We start from the raw sequence: 20,119 nt of genomic DNA, 5'->3' as shown, positions 1-20,119 counted from the left end.
CGGAGGAATTCTACACGAGGGATGTTGTATAATATACATATATTCAAGTCAGTTGATTAAGTACCAGCATTCAGATACAAGCAGACACTATTATATCCTGTTTGGCAGACACTATTATATCCTGTTTGCCTGTAATATTAATTTTTCACAATCTTTTATCATTTTTTACGGTTTCCCTGTAGCTGCACAGAGTCTTGTGTAGACTTAGACGGGAAAGTTTTATTCTTTTCTCATATTCTTGCTTCTTGGTGCAAGCTGGCGACGATTCCATGCATGCAATAATCAGATCAGAATGTAGAACTTTTTTGCAACTATTCTGAGCGTTGCGTTTGGGGTCATGGACAGCTGGGGGCGTAGAGAAATGCATTGACACTGATGCATTGGGGAAGAATCTGACACAGTGTTTGAATAAGGGGAAGAAGCAAATATGATGATAAAGAAAGATGAGAAAAAGTGTTAACATATTGTGTTATTCATTCCATCGAAACACCTCAGACACAAGGAAATAGTTTCAGACTCCGGTTAGATATTTTTTAAAAGATGCAAGAAAAAAATTTCCTGGAAAAGTCGACGAACGAACGAGTGAAGAGAGGCTATGGACGTTAGGGATGGAAGGAAAACGTGAAGTTTTCACTGACCTATGAAGAGAATAGGGAGGCTGATTGGGCAGAGAAAATGGTCGAGATTTCTATGGAAACTCATTATATATATAGATAATGGCTTCTTTAGACAACTGGGGAATTGTTTCCTTGGAAAACTATGCAGTAGAGAAGTGGAGTTCAGACGGTGTTACTGTTTCCCAAGACAATGTCCATTAAAAACGGGCTGATATATATATCTGAAGGGATAGCTGTGTTATATGAGTGATGTCTGTAGATGATATAGCCTGCAGGTGTGAGGTTGAACACAGATCTTTGTTTATGTTTCAACTGCGTTTCATATAACCAGCTGGGGATTCTCTCTCTCTCTCTCTCTCTCTCTCTCTCTCTCTCTCTCTCTCTCTCTCTCTCTCTCTCTCTCTCTCTCTCTCTCTCTCTCTCTCTCTCATCATTCCTCTAATCCCCCACGAAAACTGTTCCTGCTAGAATCTCCTTATCTCTGCATTCTTTGTGGCACCTCCGTAATACGTACAGCCATCGCTTGGTAGCATCCTTTCTTGTCGTACCCTCCCACTTGTTCGTTTCATCACGCTGCCTTTTGTATTAATCTCTGTGAAAGTAGGAACGTGTGTCATACTCCTTTGGCGGGAACTGAGGTGTTTCTAAAGGCACTGGATAAGCAAGAGGTACTTATGGAGTACTAGGTGAGTATGCTGGAATAGGAGTGAAGGGTGGATATGCTGGAATGGGAGTAGGAGGTGGGTAGAGCAAACAGGGAAGTAAATGATGGGTAAAGTCACCAGGGGTGTAGGTGGTGAGTAAGATATCTTGCGTGTAGGTGGTAGGTAGAGCATAAAGAGGAGTGAGTGAAGGATGGTGTCATGTGCATAGGGATGTAGGCAGTGAGCAAAGCTGGTAAGTGAAAAGATGGTTGAGTAAACTAGAAAGGAATATATGAATGGTGGTTATTCAGGCAAGATGAACAGTGTAGGCAGAGGTGTAAGTACTGAGAAAAAGGATATATCTGTTGAAGAAGACATACAGTGTTCTAGGTGGCTCATATGACACTAGTCAATAGGCAACCTAGCATTGGTATAGTTAATGGAGAAGGTAACAACAGGAGTATGAGCAATCGATGTGGCAGCAAGATAGTATATGCTTAAGTGATGGCTCGAGTTCAAGGGGCTAGATGAAAGCTGGCTTGTAGCTAATGGGTATTGTAACAAGAATGAGCGACATAGTGGTCTGTTGGTGGTCAGTGGCGAATGAGGGATTAAGAATGGCAGAGTTGTGAGTGGCTAACACGAATCACGAAGGAAATTCGTTGTTCAAATGGGCAGGTTCTTAGGAAACTACTGTAGGATGTACTGACAGTTAAGGTATCAGAGGTGAGGGAGGTATAAAGCAGGCAGTGTCATCTCTATGGGTATTCAAAGTACTCATGTACTCAGTAAATAGAAGACTTGCAGAAAATATATGACGAAGTTTGAATGTATAAGAATAACACAGGTCTGGTTTCCAGGACTGAGCAAGACACCTAAGACAGTTCAAAGAATTGATGTTTGCTGATGAGAAGAATAGATTTGCTTTTCTTTGTTCCCATTTGGTTTTAAGCTGATGAGTCTGCCCATCAGATATTGCTCCTTCACTTCAAAGGACTCCAGTAAAGTCCAGTACTCCTCAGCAACTTCTTTAATTCGTCTAGTGTTCTATATAAATCAAAATTTAACTACACTTCAATTTAAAACAGGAAAGAAGGGAATATCTAGTCTCAGAAAGGTTATACACTGGAATTGTAATGTTCTTAGATACCTAGCACGAAATATAATCAGAAAAAAGCCGAAGAACATATATCAAACACAGACTTTCTTTTACGCCTGACACGGAGGTAAAATGTTAAAGTTCAAGCGAACTCTGTTCACTGTCGGAGAGAGAAGCCAAGCAGCGTTAAAAAGACCCTTCACAAAAAATGAAAAAAAAAGAAATCCTGGCTTGGCTTCCCCGGTGAAATATCAAGTTAATGTGGCGCTGAGTTGAATTTCCTGTTTTCCTACTGGGTATGTCGCAGTGATCGATTAGTGTCGCGGAGAACGATAACTCAGCACCCTGGTGACACCGACTTTATTGGTGGGAAGGACACAGTGACTGGATGAGGAAAAGAGATAGTGGTGGAGGTATGAGGGGGAGGAGGGGAAAAAAGCAAGAAGGTAAGGTATTAATTTCAAGTGATTTATGGCGAATGATGAGCGTGTTGGTGGATGAGGGTGGATCAGCATAACAAAATCGTCAGTTTCCCTTGGTTGTGAACTGTAGGAGATGGACGCATGACCGTTTACTGGCGGGTGTGGAGGGGGAGGAAAAGAGCAGGTCAAGAGGGGGATTGGACAGTGGGATTGGAAGGCAAGAGGACAGAGGGATTGAAAGGCAACAACGATAACTGTATATGTGATGACCTGTGGATAACGAAGCGCTTCTTCGTTGTTGCGGAAAGGATCGAAGACCTTAGTCGTGATGGAAGGCGAATGATGAGGTACCTGCAGGAAGTTGAGGTAGATAAGCAGGAAGGCAGGTGTAGTAGACAGCTGTAGGAAGGGGGGCCTATGTTCGTTCGGTGTAGCAAAAAGTAAGATGATTTTAGGGGTACGCTAACTCTAATCTGAATTTAAAGGTGAGTTCCTACGTAGCTCACTTCAGGGATAAATTCACGCAAGTAACATTATTCTTAATGTTGAGGAGCAGCTGAAATTATCTGGGTTGATTCTCCCCTTTACTTATAGAAAACCAAATACCTATTGACTTATGTAATCACTGAAGTAGGCGTCCACGACTAGTGAGGAAGAACCAGCTTGGTCTCAGAGGAGAGCTAGACTTTAAACATCGATTAGGAACTTGCTGCCTGGTCTTGCTGAGAGTGTTGGTTGCAAGGGAAAGGACCCATTGGAACAGGGAAGCAAATAAATAACTGTATCGAGGTTACTGTAGTGTCTTGACAGAACCAAAGCTTTAACCTCATATCTATTGTATTCGCGTTCTCGTAGGGAGTAAGATAGGGCGAGGTAAAAGGTATGATACAACTCGGAAGCTACATAGTAACGTGTTATACACCACCTCTCGTCTTGCCAAGGTAAAAATCTATCCAGTTAGACAGCTTGCTTTACAGGGGCGGTAGCACAAGAGAGGTCTTACCCTTCAGCAACATGACAGCGTGGAAAACCCTCTCTGGCCATGGGACTAGAACCCTTGTATCATATCATGCTGGTGTAGAACTTCGTTCCCTTTGCATCAACTTCTCCCCCAAGATCCTGCTTCATTCTACTTTCAAAGGATTATACAAGAGTGTGTAGGACTTTATATACTGAAACAACAAATTCAACTGAAATAAAACGATGGTTTATACCTTCCAGTGTAGTGTTCAGATGAAAAACAAACTCGTTGTTATATTAAACCAGAAATGAAAAGAAAAATCGCAGGGAGAGCCAAGATGCAAAGAACGATGAATGACGTCCACTTTGTAGAACACTACTAATATCCCTTTCTTTACAATGTTTCGTATTGTGTACACAGAGCGACGTTCTCTCCCTTATCGGCGCGGAGTGCCATTCGTATCCATTTATAACTGACATAAAGGATAACTGTTATTATTGCTCCCGTTTTTGTTGTCAGCGCATGATGAACGGCGGTCAGTTGCTCACAAAGATCTATACTTCATAGCATTATGTCATTTTAGAGACAGCGAGTTGCTTCTCTCTCTCTCTCTCTCTCTCTCTCTCTCTCTCTCTCTCTCTCTCTCTCTCTCTCTCTCTCTCCTCCTCTCTCTCTCTCTCTCTCTCTCTCTCTCTCGCCCTACTAATCCTTGACCCCTTGTTCCTCCCATAGTGTTGACTACCGGGAACAGGCAGGTGGACGGCCTCAGGTATGGCGCGACAACACAGCCTCCACGGCACGGAGGGCATACCTACACATGGCTGACGTCGACTTGGGCGTGGCTGAGGGCGTGTCCGTCGGGCAGGACTTCAGGACACGCGTGGTTGACCCAGACTACGGGGAGGGCACGCCCACTTACATCACCGGGAATGCGAATTTCAAGCTGTTCGACAACAGGATCGAGGACATCAGCACCCTTGGAAAAGACCTCGCTGGAGGTTCCAGTAACATGGAGGAAGACGATGTGGAAGAGGAAGTCTTCGGCTTGGTGGTTCGCGACGTGGAACTCAACGACTCTGCCATCTACCGCTGTCGCGTTGACTTCCTCCTGTCACCCACGCGTAACAACCGAGTGAACCTCACAGTTGTGGGTGAGTTGTTAAAACATAACACTTGGTTATTGTATGTTACAGAGAGTTCATTAGAGGTAGAGTGTGTGGGGAGTTTACCAGAGGCTTGGACAAGTTTGTCTCGCATCATATCCTGGACCGAGGCCGTGGCAGTTATGACACATAGACCAACAGGCTGCGAAGGCCTGACTAATGATGGACTGGACTCACTCCGCCAGAGTATTTGGCGTTGTTGGTACATGAACGTAAGAGCTTCAGCAGATTTGTGTGTAAAGGACAGAAAAAAAAGATATAAGGCTCTGTATTCAAACTCGAGGTCTTCTTTCAACACCTAAGCATAGTCTTAACACCATCTCGAAGCATTCTAATCCATGATTTACCCAGTATTTCACAGACCCATAGACCTCCAAGGTTTCTCTCATCGATTTACCCACGTCTTCCCCAGTGCCTCCACTTCGAGTCGGCGTGAGGTGGTGGATGGGTGACCGAGGCGACAGCGATATCGACGGGCAGGTGGGACCCTTCCGTGAGGGCGACTCGCCAGGACTGATCTGCTACACGCGAGATGGTAAGTCTGAAAATCCGAGAAGGTACCAGACAGCTAGAATCTCACCATCCCGCCTGGTCACACCACGACCACAACACCAAATTTGCCTTTTCATCTGTAATGGACCATTGTTTTCAAATGGGGTTGTTACTACAATCGTAACATTTGAAAATAAAATGAGACTATTCTCTGAAGCCTGTATTTCAGGAAGGGTCTATATCCATGTATGTTGTTTTTTTTTGTGTGTATGTGCACTTATGTGTTTGTGCATGTTATGGCCGTAGCGTTTGGGATCTGCCGTAGTCCAAGTTTACACATGTTACGTGACGGGGGTCTGTGTACACTAGCTCTCCCCGCTATGTTCCCAGCATGAGTTCTGGAATGTCACGGTGACTTTGACACCTAAGCCACGTCCTCGACGAATATGGTAGGCAGCTTTGGAGGCCTGGCTGATGACGAGGTGCCACAGGAGCAAAAAGTGTGGTAGCAGTGGAATACCCATGATATATCATGATTCCTTAGAGTTCTTCCACTTACCCAACCCTTCATGGAGATTTTAGCATAGACGAACATTAGGATTTTACAACAGAAACTATTGCATCGTAAGTCTCAGACTTTTTCCCCCCTCCTGTATGATCACATCATTGTGATCACGTAATCTAATATAGGTCTACAGATGACATCTTGTATAATGCTCTACGTTGCCTCCCTTGTGTAATCGTTATCAAGTCTTTATCGTATGCCTCTCCATGACGCCCATCTGTGTTATCATTTGTGTCTATGACTTGTCTAGCATAATCTTTCAAATCCAGTCTCCCATGGTTTCTCCTAGATACCATACCAAGATAACTCATCTACGTTAACTTAGAGTTTGATTTAGCGTAGAATGTTTCTCTAAACTCCTTTCGTAATTTACCTAATGATCTCCCGCTGTGGATTACCCTTCCCCTCTTGAGCCTTGGTTTAGTCGATCACTCAAACCACCTTCCTCCAAAATACGTCACTGGCTACTTGAAAGTTTAGGATCTGTCCCTAGACTTTACTAACCTCCTCAAAATGTTCCTCAGGGCCAATCTCGCCCCGGATGATTCTCTCTCTCTCTTTATACGACCTCTAAAGAGCTCTATGGTGGCCTCCCCAACAGCTTGGCCTCCTCCGAGAGTGGTGTGGTTCGAAGAGGACACGCAGGTGGACGATTCCTACGCCACTGATGCGCTGAACGAGGCCGTGGAGAACACCTTGAATCTGGTACACTTGACGAGAGGCCATCACCGCCGGCGATACACCTGTGTGGCCGCCAACTCCAACCTCACACGACCTATCGCTGCCACCGTCCGCCTCCAGATGGCGCGTAAGTCAGTGGACAATTGTCGAGTGTTCCGAATTCTTTTTCTCTTTTCTCTTCCGCTTAATTTAAGGGTAAGGTAGTATTATCTGGATTGGCCTTTTTGGGTGGGGGTGAGGTGGTTTGTTTTAAAAGCTCCATATCAGCGAGACTGTTCGCTTGGCAGTGTGTGTGTATGTGTGTGTGTGTGTGTGTGTGTGTGTGTGTGTGTGTGTGTGTGTGTCACACATTAACTTGTCATGGTGTGTGGTCGTCTAACTCGCTGGCGTCTGGTTGTAGGTCGACCAATGTCTATGTCTGGCTGTAAGTCGAACAGTGTGAATATCTGGCTAAGGTAGAGTAATATGTCTTGTAGCAAGAAGAGCAATGTGTGTGTATGTTGTATCATATGGTATTATACAAGTCAGTGCAAAGTGTGTGTCTTTCTGTCATGGACTATGAATTCAACATGCAAAATGATGATTCGCATTAATTGCGTAATTTTCTTGCATTGATTATACTAAGGGTTAGAAGCAGAGACTTTTAATAAAACATCTATTCCAGAGCATTTGGCGAGTCTGGCACAGCAAATATGCAACACTAAGTATACGTCTCGTAAGGTTTTGCCTTAACATACCATTGAAATATAAAGGAAAGTTATGTGAAACAACGATTGTGTCTACACGTGCCCTTAGTAATGCAAGCGCCTCTAGCATAGCGTCTGTGTCTCTCAAAAGGCAATTGGAACATTCATGTGTTCCTCAAAATTTCTCACAGTTTCAGGGAATATGGTATAGGACACAGAGATCTCTCTCAGGATATCGTACCAATCAAAAAGGTCGTGAGTGCTTGGTGTCGTCAATATCTGATATCACAGTTTCCCTAAATGTTCACGTCTCGTCGGTGTCTTTACCTTCCTCTGAAGGCAAATCTGTTCATCTTTGGCTTGGATGCATTCTGAATCCTCAAGGGAACCTAAATATGGCACTGTAATCAACAGACTGAAAATTCTTAATCATATCCATACTTTCCTTGTGTCCAAATATCAAAACTGATAAGAGAGATTAAGAAAACCACAAAGATAACAAGATCGTTGATGATGATAGGACTGATGATAACAGCTGTGATAACGATACCAGATTTTTTACTCTCCTTTAGAATTTCATGTCAGCAGACAAATACTTTAGACAAGCAAGCAAAATATTTGGTGTAAAAATACAGAAGGTGCGTCCATATGTGTGTGTGTGTGTGTGTGTGTGTGTGTGTGTGTGTGTGTGTGTGTGTGTGTGTGTGTGTGTGTAATTACCCAACTGTACTGCACGGGGAGAGAGTTTTACACTCTTGTGTGTGTGTGTGTGTGTGTGTGTGTGTGTGTGTGTGTGTGTGTGTGTTTGTGAGGAAATACAGCAATACTTTTCTCTTCCTTAGAATGTATGTATTCTCTGGCGCGTATTCTTGGTAATGTTGCACTGGCTAATGGTTAAGTTTACGGCATCTTTGTCAAGTGAAACCACTTTATATGTTGTTGAGAAATGCAATATACCTTCACCCCTTGAGCTTATAAAGTTATCCCTGTGTAATATTTCATGATCTTTTTCCTCCAAATCTCTTTCGACGAACGGTAGAGCTAAGACAAGCTTTTCAGAGCAATTCTAGATTATTTCAGATGTTATTTGCGCCATGACGACACGTAAAGAATGAATTCTTTTGCTGATGTACTTCAAGCAACCTACGTTTGGCTGGTCTAGCCAGCTTGAAAATATGGTTGTAATGGTGATCACTTGGTGGCACTACTAATAGATAGATAGATAGATAGATAGATAGATAAGAGAGAGAGAGAGAGAGAGAGAGAGAGAGAGAGAGAGAGAGAGAGAGAGAGAGATTACAAAATGACGTTAATGCAGCTGAATCTGAGTACAGTGTTTTAGTTGTGCGCCCATTAAGGACAAAAGTGTTAGAGCAAAACGTTTTAATTGCTTTCCACATTAATAACATTAATTTAGGATGTGTTAACATAAAGTAAGCCATTACCTGCTTCAGTTACCATTGCCAGAGAGGAAGCTTTTGGGGGTGCACCTAAAATCGATAGTATTCAGTGGTATTCATCCGCGAAGAGGAATCTTCTATTTTTGAAACCGGTGAACTAGATAGAACTTTGATAACCGATTTAGAATACCATGATGAATGGTGCAATTTGTCACAATATTGTACCTTGCATTCAGGCTAGTCAGATGCATTGCTATTAACCTATATGAATTGGCAGTTAGTTTTCATTTATCCTAACTGCTGAATTTGAATGGTTTAGGGTATCAGTTTTGTTCTAATATACGAAATAAAATGGATTTATTCTACTGTATGGATGGTTGGGTTACACTGTAGTTGTCATGAGAACACAGACCCTAAAGAGTCTCGTGACCCTTATGATGTTAGAACGAGACAGATCCATACAAGTCCTTCATGACTTTAATAAGTGACGTAATGGTTGTGGCATCACTGGAATGATTCCATCATACGAATCGTACGATCTCGCTCGTCTTATAGATTCAGAATCGGTATAGACAAGGGTTAAGATGTGTTAACTCATTTCGCTTAATTGTTTTTTTTTTTCATTTGTTTGTATATGATTTGCTCAGGACCTCTGTCTAAGATATAGTCCTGGTGCTACCTAGGACGTCCTTCTAGAGGCTCCTACGACCCAATTCTGCGCTACTTACAGTAGCAGGGAAATGTGGGATTCCTTAGAGTGGGAAGTTCTTTGACGAGACTGTATTTCCAGTTGTACAGTCTCGCCAAAAGTCACTTTTTTACCGCTTTCGGTGTTACTTCATGCAGGTGGAGTCCGGTAACACCTCATCGCTGAGTCTCATAAGTGTTTTTTTTTTTCCTATCTCCAGTGGATGTGATGACCGTGGAGATGGACGAGGTGGGCGTGCTGTCGGCGGGCGTGCAGGCCGAAGTCAAGTGTACCGTGTGGGGGTCCAGTCCGCCGCCCAACGTTACCTGGACGCTAGCTGGAACAATCTTGCCTTCAACGAAGCCCTGGGTCAGTACCGCCCCTCTTGCTACTACCTATCTTCTTTATTCTGTAAGTGCTTCTCTACCCTCTCCCCTCACGTACCTGTAGCGCACCCATCGTAACCATCTTGTAAACATCCGAAAGTATCCTCCCTTTCCGTACGTTGCTGCCTCCTCCTTTCTCCTTCACACAGTCATTTGGGCCCCTAGTAGTAAGCCCCTCCTCTCACCTCAGCTGTCACTAGACCCTCTTCCCCTTTACGTATCGACATCTTCACGCCTTTAACGCATTTCACCGGCCCCCTTCGCAATACGTCAGCCCAGCCCTTCCTTTGAATCCGTGGTCTATTTGCATCCTCCGTGTTCAATGGTCTTCTCCCTCCTCTTCACCACAGTGATAATGACGTCTCTTACTAACCAGCCTTAGCAGATGAATCCCTTTCTCCTCTTTCTATCTCTCTCCTTCCGTCCCTCATCCCCGAGTCTCTCGCTTAATACAGTTCTGGTGGCTGGATTTCTCCGCATTACTCCTTAGCTGAACTATATTACAACTTAATGATTGCATTCGTTTATGGATCTATTAAATGTACATCACCCTCAGGTAAGACCTGTATTGCTCATTCTATGTAAGGCACTTCAAGGCTGCTCTTGCCTCCTAAGAATGACTACGTGGGATAGTCGAAGGAAGACGTTATCATTTTACATTCATTCCTTAATATCATTTGCACTGCACAACTTGAATGACAGATGAATAAGTTATGTTGCTTTTGATCTATCCACATTACAGATGTTTCACTCGAATAATGGTAATGGTTAAAATTCTAGTAATGTACTAAACACATAAGGTATAGCCGTGCAGAGTTGTGATATCATACACTATGAGGTATCTGATTTCATATTCTAATCATCTCTAATGTCAATGTCTCTTTAGTTTTACCTTTACACTATCTAACACCTTTGTTTATCGTAATGACATGAGCAGTAGCAGAGTGATAGCGATGTTTATAGTATGCTACCGAAGCTTACGTCAATATTCATTATTTTGACTCCAGGTACGATATCTTGACGGCCTTTTTAGCTTTCATATATATATATATATATATATATATATATATATATATATATATATATATATATATATATATGTATATATATATGTCTTTCTTGTTGAGTTTTATAAGGAAAGCAACAGGAGTGTGTCCACAGCAAACTTTACATCCCGGACCCTCACGTTACGACAGCTCAGGGGTTTCAAGAGCCACCTTCCTTGTTTCGGCGGATCAGATCCCACAGGAGGGCATGGACAGGTTATTGATTCAGGTGTGTGCTCCTCAGACGCACCAGCAAGAGAGAGAGAGAGAGAGAGTGAACTCACAGGTCACTCTCACTTTACGATGTCTTTTGCATATTTCACGGGAAGATAACACATTTTCACACTTCGAAACTTTATGAACATGAATGTAAAACAAGGACAGTTCTGTGAACATTATTCCAAATACTTAAGAGTTATTTGCACTCAAATACACATAGATATCAACAATCTGTCAACATTTGCCTTGCGCTTGTATTATTTATTTACTTGTGGACGAATTTCCAGTGATGCAAGAGAGAGGGAGAGAGAGAGAGAGAGCATGCGTTATGCATCACTGGTCTTGCCCTGTCGCTCAACAGTAATCCAAAAATGCATATAAACTCAGTTATAATCAGCAGTAAACAACTTGTATTTTCTGACGCTCAGGTCCCGAACGAGGGCAAATTCCACGTTTGAGGTGGATCGACAACGATGATGTCTACCTTCTCTTTCTTCAAACCCCTTGCATCATCATCTTCTTAGAACGTCACCCCACCACTGTACTTCTGACAGCCGTTGTCCTCCTCCTCTTGTAGGTCTCCGACGACGGCAACAGGAGCGTGTCCATGGTACGGTTCACCCCTCACCCGCGTCACGATGGGACTCAGCTGGAATGTTCCGCCCACAACCCTGCCATCATCGGAGACATCACTTACCGCCACCCGCCCGCCGACCACCGCCACTCCACTGTCCTCTCCATCAACTGTGAGTGCCACTAAAAGGATCTTCTTCTTCAGTGGGGGTAGAAGGGTGATCCTAGACAACGTTGTCAAGAGTCTGCCACTATCTACCGGGTCAAGGGTATCGATTTCATGAGCAACGTTCATTATCTGATGCCCGCGTTATAAAAAAAAAAAATGTGTGTGTGTGTGTGTGGGAGGGTCCCTGAGCGCTCTCGCCTTCGAGAGTATGAATGAGTTGAACTTTCCATTTATAACTTTGTCGATTTATTTATCCATCTATCAATTTATCCATCTATCAATTTATCTATCTACCTATCAAAGTGAGAACTTTGAGAAAATATACATACACTTTATGGGGTTTTTGGAGACTTGTGGCTGCGCTGCAGTCAGAAGTAGGGAAATGATGGACTCCTTACAAGCAACAAGTTCTTTGACGAAGCTTTGCTCTTTTGTGTCCATTGAGGATGCCATAGACTCACCGATGACGTCTTTTCGTTCGTGGTGTAACCATGGAAAGTCCGGTAATATATATATATATATATATATATATATATATATATATATATATATATATATATATATATATATATATATATATGTATATATATATATATATATGTATATATATATATATATATATATATATATATATATATATATATATATATATATATATATATATATATATATATGTATATATATATATATATATATATATATATATATATATATATATATATATATATATATATATATATATATATATACCAATTTCAAAATAGCCAGAATTGAGTTTTTCTTATTTCCTTTGTGTGTTTATGTTCCTGTTATTACGTTTCATTCGCGGAAATAAAATTGAGACTCACAAAAGCAAGTTGGTCCCCCCCGGCTCCTGCAGATGACAACAAAGACGATAGAAATGGTCTAGCGATGAGTCCACAGCACATATTCGAAGGCCAACTTACGAAGAAACGTCAGAATCAAGTTGATATCAACCGATTAAATCTAAGCCACCTTTTCTTTCTTTTCTTTCAAACTGTTCGCCATTTCCCGCATTAGCGAGGTAGCGTTAAGAACAGAGGACTGGGCCTTTGAGGGAATACCCTCACCTGGCCCATTTCTCTGTTCCTTCTTTTGGAAAATTGAAAAAAAAAAAAAAAAAAAAAAAACGAGAGGGGAGGATTTCCAGCCCCCCGCTCCCTCCCCTTTTAGTCGCCTTTTACGACACGCAGGGAATACGTGGGAAGTATTCTTTGTCCCCTATCCAGTAAAGATCACGTGACGCGCAAGGTGGATGACCTGACCCAGTCAGGTCAAAGTGAGCTAACACCGCTGGTCAGGTGTGTATATCATCTCGAAACCCCTGAGTCAGTCAGTCCGTCCAGCTCAGCATTTACGCCTTTATACCCTGGTACATACTGGGTCAAGTCGAAGGTCAGATCAATATAATCCACCAGACTCCGGTTAATGGGTCAAACGACCGCGTTCAGAGCGTGACTAACAGTTCATATTTTTCGGTTTAATTATGTATGCATCTAATTAATTTCGTCCAGGGCAATTATGGAGGTTTAATGCATCCGCTGGTGAGTGATACGGTGCGAATTATCGAAGAGCATGGCACATTATCGTAACATTATTGATATCGTACTTTATCGGGCAATATCTCCCTCTGGCGTTCGCTCTTTTTGGTTAGGTTACGTTTTCCTGCGTTATTAAGTCATTTCATTTCTGTCAGCCTCATTATCGTATGCAACCATGCCAAATTGCGTACCTCGCTACTGAACAATTCCCTCTACATGAAAAATCATCAGTGGTTTTAAATGATATATCTTTTATCTGATTAATGTGATTAGTTCCACGTATAGCATACACTGTACTATGATATTTCATACAATGAATATTTTACAGGTTGTTTCAACACGTTGTATTTGATTCTTGTTCGTAATTTTTTATGGTTTATCACGTATCGTACGAATGATCGTGCAGAAAGCGAATCATTTAAGAAGAGAGATGGCCTGAGAAGGCCAGTGATTTGACCCAGTCTCCTCACTTCCTTTAAATTCATTTACATATATCACTGCCATAGTAATATCCAAGCCTTTAAGTACAAATATGAAATTCTTATAATGCTGATATAATCTCATATTTACCGGAAAAATATTCTTGACAATTAGAAAATGAAAATGATATTGGTGAGACGAGAAAATCCCAAGGAACAAGTAGAGTCCATAAAACAGGGTTTTGTTAGGAACATTGCGCTACCTCGCAAACGCGGGAGACAGCGACAAAGTTTAATAAAAAAAAAAAGATAATAAATATATATATATATATATATATATATATATATATATATATATATATATATATATATATATATATATATATCACTCCGTATGACTCGAACTAGAGCTTAATATTCTTTGCTCATAATACATCATATACATTGAGGTTCCCTTGCCATATCCTCAGTACGCACTGTTGGCCATCCCAGTGCATGATACGTAGGAAAATCTGGGTATTGCCAGCCAGCCGTGTGGAGGGTGATAGTTTTTCGTCTCCTGCTGGGAATGGAACATGAGCTCCCTGTTCCTCTGCCTCGCAGTATTGAGTCTACCATGAAGTACCGGCCATTACCCGCTTATCATACTTGATCTAGGTATACCAAAATTACTTGATAGGATCCTTGACCTTCGCGTGACGGGTGAATTATACACAATGCCGTCTGTGTGTGTGTGTGTGTGTGTGTGTGTGTGTGTGTCTAGGCTGTAAAGTGTGTTCTGTGGACTTTATTTTGAATGTGAATGTTGCCTTATATATCCTTTTATCACTCGAATGGAGGGCAAGGTCGTACTTAACCTTAAGAACACACAAGAGGAAGACCTTTGAAGTGCGACGTTCGTTGCTGCCACTGGATAAGAGGGCCTGGCCTTTCACATGTCCCGTAAGGAGAAGGTCAAAGGTCATACCATAAACCCCGTCGGTCATATATTTGGTGCTCAAAGGTCGCATTGTCGTGCTCAAGGGTCGAATGGACATGTTTGAGTGTTATACCCACTTGCCCAGGGGTGGGACAGACGTGCTCAAGGGTTGTATCGACTTGTGCAAAGGTCATATCTACGTGCCCAAGGGTCATACACACAAAAACATGCAAACATACGGGAACACACACACACACACACACACACACACACACACACACACACACACACACACATAACATATAAACACGAATAAACACACAAATACCACAGACAACAACCAAAAAATCAAGTACAAACAACAATATATCAAAGAGAGAGAGAGAGAGAGAGAGAGAGAGAGAGAGAGAGAGAGAGAGAGATTCTTGGTACTCTCATATCCTCAAAAGTTCTTCAGCATGTGACCACCATTACCATCTCGTGGCAGTAGCATTAACGTACATCACAATCCTTCCAGAATCAGAAATAGTACATAATATTGTCTTTTTTTTTTAGCATGTGGTTAATACCCTTGTGTATTTGTGTAGATGTACACCCAGATGTACACACTCCCTTGTTTCTTGCAGTCGATATTCGTGAACTGGTGATGGAGCATGGTAGAAATTCCCGTCTGTATCTCCCGTTCATTATAAGTTCCCTGAATGACATGAACCATTGTGCTTATTCTTCAAAGCGCTGGCATTAATCATACATTTTCTTTCTTTTTTAAAGCTATTCACAAATTCAATACTTTTGAATTGGATATTTTTGCCAGTCACCAGCCCAGCCCAGGCCTGTTTTCAGGAAGCTCCTACGGCGTTCGCTCTAACATCTGTTTTTCAGGCTTGAATGGATCTAAACTTTGTTGGAAAATAGCAACTAAACTATTTGATTATGAGTGAATGAAAACCGCAGCGTTTTAGTGTTTGAACTTCTTTTTTTTGTAAAGATTCTGAGGTCTATCGAATGACCCTGACGTATACAAAGAGGCCAGATCGAATTCTTTTATATGTAATGAACATTGTGATACAAATGATCCCAACGTAGATGTTGGGCCTCAGAGAAAAATGTGGCTTCGTTGTGGAAGGAAAAATCTGCTCTGGATTAGTAGAAGTGCTACTCATTACATTCATCCATGGAAGAATAGAGGCTTTAAGAATATCTGGCGTTTTCTTTTTCTCTTCGGGATATATATATATATATATATATATATATATATATATATATATATATATATATATATATATATATATATATAAGGTGGATTGTTTCCACGAAACATATTGTGTCACATGTATAGAGAAGTAACATGTTAAATGAAATTGTATGAACCTCTACTGGAGTACGATATTACCTTCATATATATATATATATATATATATATATATATATATATATATATATATATATATGTATATATATATATATATATATATATATATATATATATATATATATATATATATATATATATATATATATTGTAGAAGAGATCGCAGGGGAGACAGTCACATCCCTCCGAAAGATTTCCGAGGAGGTTTCAGCTTTATTGTCTGTAATACAGACAATAAAAGAAGCAATAACAAGGAAAGTCTCCAACAATAAACTGCGCTTGACGATATAGGTTGTGTTGAGGACGGAGCCACCAAATGTTCCCTATACAACGTCTCGGTGTCTGGTGTGGCAAGTGAATGATTTATATGTTTCTTATCTCTCTCGCTGTCACAAACTGCCTCGACAGGATACATAGTGGTCTCTTGCTATTTGCAGTAGTTTGTGTTCTTCGGATTAGATGAGACAGTACAGGCAATTGAATGCGGGGTATGTGCTATAGATAAGGCTGCGTGGATGAGGATGTATGTGTTGGATATCACATATTCAAGGGCAATATGTGGTGCGACATGGTTTGATCGAGTAAGTAATGAAAGATTCAAAGAGATGTGTGGTAATCAAAAGAGTGTGGTTGAGAGAGCTGAAGTGGGTGTGCTGAAATAGTTTTGGACATACAGAGAGAATGAGTGAGGAAACGTTGACAAAGGATATACGTTTCATAAGTGGAGGGAACAAGAAAAATGGGGAGAGCGAATGGAGATGGAAGGATAGGGTGTAAAACGTTTTGAGCCTTCGGGTCATAAACACGCAGGAGGGTGAAAGGCGGGCAAGGAATAGAGCGAATTGGAACGATGTGGTATACAGGGGTCAACGTGTTGTCAGTGGAATGAACCAGGGCATGTGAAGTGTCTGGGGTAAACCATGGAAAGGTCTGTGGGGTCTGGTTGTGGATAGGGAGAAGTGGTTTCGGTGTATTACACACGACAGTTAGAGAATGGATATGAGCGGATGCGGCCTTCCTTCGTTTGTTCCTGGCGCTACCTCGCTAACGCGGTAAACAGAAAGTATATATATATATATATATATATATATATATATATATATATATATATATATATATATATATATATATTGTGTGTGTGTGTGTGTGTGTGTGTGTGTGTACCCCAGTCTAAGCCAGGCACCTAATCTATCAACCATACCACGCAACACGAGAGACTGATTCAGGAGAAATTTGAACGCACCAAGTCTTCAAGCATGATTTGTTGTTACTGAATATCTAATGTGCAATATCGTTGCTTCCTATCATCATCATCATCATCATCTTATAACATCATCTTTTTTCCCAGTTTAATATTCCCAAAACACCCAAGTCTCCTTTGGTCATTTGACTCTAGAGACAATATTTCCTGTAATTTAAAGTAAAGATTTTATTTTATGAACCCAGTGAGGATGAAGTTTTAATCGATTTGTCCTCTGTAGTGTTTTTGGAGTCTTTAGATTTACTGGTAGAATAAGAAGACCTTCTTTGTCTCTTCCTCAGACGCCCCGCGTGTGAGTGTCTCTCTGGGGAGGTCCCTGGACGCCACCAATATCAAGGAGGGAGATGACCTCTACTTCGAGTGCTCCGCTATCGCCAAGCCGCCGCCCCACAAGGTCACCTGGAGTCACAATGTGAGTCGAACTGTCTCATTGTACGTTTCATTTCAGATCGAACTATCTCATTCCTCGTTTCACATCAGGTCCGTTTCAACTCGACTATAAATCGTGAGAAACTGTTGTATTTACGAAAAGAAATTCTTATTGAGGGGAGTTTGACCTACAAAATCCTTTATAGGTCATCACACTAAAGCCACAGTGTAAGTTGAAATATGTCGATCTTAGTTGCATATGCAGTGAACAGTAAACCTTTTTGTGGTGAATTTGAAGAAAAAATGACTGCCTTCTTATTCCGGTGGTTGTGTATGTACGAATGCCAAGGCGCTCATGAATCACAATGATCTTGCTCGTATTCAGACAGACGTAGAGACTAAACTGCCTAAATCTACTCATTCTGTTGTTGGCTTATCGGTCTTCTGTGCATGGCTGAGTAGTGCTCATATCTGCCGTCTTTTGAACCTGTGAAGGACTTCGAGTTGTATTATGTACTATCGTTTGACCCTCTCAGGTCAGACGTTCAGTGGAAATATTTTTCATTTGACTTCGAGTGTTAGAGTGTAAAGTGAGCTATATATATTTGTTGTATATTAAAGTAAAACCGAAGATAATGTCATTCTGCTTAAAGTCTTATGCCCAGAACTGATTTTCTGAAATTCTTTGACCATCTCCTCAAAGATAACGAGACAGATTTAGTAATAATGCAGCGAGTTCTTCATATTTGATGTGTGCAGCTGAGCCAAACTTCTGATTATATGTCAAATGAGTTTTCGTTAAGTCCGCAACGTTTTTTTTTCTTGTTTTATGTGATATTGCCTCTACGTCTCTTATAAATGTGGATCAGTATAAAATTCACAGCCGATATGATTTATTTTTAAGATTCCCTTAGATGTTTCACTCGAAATCCCACGTCAAACGTAACAGAATAGAAAGACTGGTGTGTGTGTGTGTGTGTGTGTGTGTGTGTGTGTGTGTGTGTGTGTGTGTAATTACCGATTTGTACTGGACGGGGAGGGTGTTCTACACCTGCGGGAGTCCCATGTCTCCATTCATCCTTACAATCATGCAACATTATAGGCTTGTGTATGCTCTCTGCATTTATCATAGCCTCATGCTGTTTATCCCACTCGTCCACCATTCTTGAACCATAGTATAAAAGTACAACTTTTACATGTGCATTGCACAAGTTCATGCTATGACCTCTGGTTGTTATATCGGAGAACTGTTCACCATCAGAGTCCTTAGTCTGGTTCAGACTCATAAAGGTTATGATCAGGTCAGCACTCACTGTCAGACTATGTGCTAGAAGGCAAGAAATACTATGAATATCGAAGACCTGTGTGGCTCCCACACCTTAGCCTGGAATATTCTTCCTCACTGCCAGCATGGGAGAGACGAAGGCTATCATTAAATCAGTCGGTGATAATCAATATGAAGCGCTAGACACAGGCTTACTAATTCATCAGAAGAGATGAAAATAAATCCCTAATGAGTGATGGACAACTATCAAAGTGAATCATCTAAAATTCACCTTCATCTCTTGTTTTTATCTTTTCTTTTCTTGCCTGTGTAAATACTGGAGTGGATTGTAACGTTCCTTCATATATAAATCGCCCGTTATGTTATATACAGTTCCTCTTTCAATCTTCTTTATACCTTCTTACCAATTGCATTAAGTGGGTTTCTTGCACTAAGCCTCACAGCTCCCCCAAACATAGACTTTCAAATTTGAGACATTACATCATCCTTCTTTCGAAATCTAAAAGATGACATTTCTTTCCTGAAAAAATAGACATAATTTCTTGAAAGATTTTCTTACTTATAAGAAAACGGAAGGATGAATTCTATTTTTTTAGATTAAAGTGTTGTATTCCTTCGCGAGCGATGTTAAAGGGAGATCATTGAGGTGACAATTTCTAATGTCTTGGGCGGCTGCAGCAAGCATAGGCATCTCGTCATCCTCGAGTCTCAGGTACAAATGTATCCTGACGTCTCCCTCCGCCCGGGGTTGAGTTCCTCCCACTACAAAGACGACCAATGAAATCCTCCTCCTCTGCGTGTCGTCATAAATTTTGCTTTTAGAAGAAAACGGAATATCCTCCATTGATTACTCGATTGTTTATGTTCTTTTATAACAGTTTCTCTCTCTCTCCTCTCTCTCTCTCTCTCTCTCTCTCTCTCTCTCTCTCTCTCTCTCTCTCTCTCTCTCTCTGTGGACGTGTTCATTCCGTAAATACAGATAATGCTCTAGCGACCCCGGACGAAAACATTCACAAGAGTACGTAAACTTACATGTACCAACACATCTCCTCACCGCCGAGTGTCAGGCTCAAGAAGCTCTCCTTGAACTGGTGCAGCTACGAGAGGAGACCAGAAGTAAC

At 41.4% G+C, this 20,119-nt stretch overlaps 1 protein-coding gene across 1 annotated transcript in view; it reads left to right on the top strand.

The window, feature by feature from the left end:
- Window positions 1-20,119, top strand: part of LOC139752092 (uncharacterized) — a 162,712-nt gene that overhangs the window by 128,497 nt on the left and 14,096 nt on the right. Inside the window, exons 3-8 of the mRNA XM_071667954.1 lie at window positions 4,476-4,894; window positions 5,319-5,441; window positions 6,565-6,771; window positions 9,639-9,787; window positions 11,647-11,815; window positions 17,626-17,756. Of these exons, the coding sequence (XP_071524055.1) occupies window positions 4,476-4,894; window positions 5,319-5,441; window positions 6,565-6,771; window positions 9,639-9,787; window positions 11,647-11,815; window positions 17,626-17,756 (1,198 nt within the window). The remainder of the gene's footprint in view (window positions 1-4,475; window positions 4,895-5,318; window positions 5,442-6,564; window positions 6,772-9,638; window positions 9,788-11,646; window positions 11,816-17,625; window positions 17,757-20,119) is intronic.

This window comes from Panulirus ornatus, chromosome 12 (genome assembly GCF_036320965.1).
Source record: "Panulirus ornatus isolate Po-2019 chromosome 12, ASM3632096v1, whole genome shotgun sequence".
Taxonomy (NCBI): Eukaryota; Metazoa; Arthropoda; class Malacostraca; order Decapoda; family Palinuridae; genus Panulirus; species Panulirus ornatus.
Note: the sequence above shows the minus strand (reverse complement) of the source record. Positions and strands in the feature narration are given on the sequence as shown.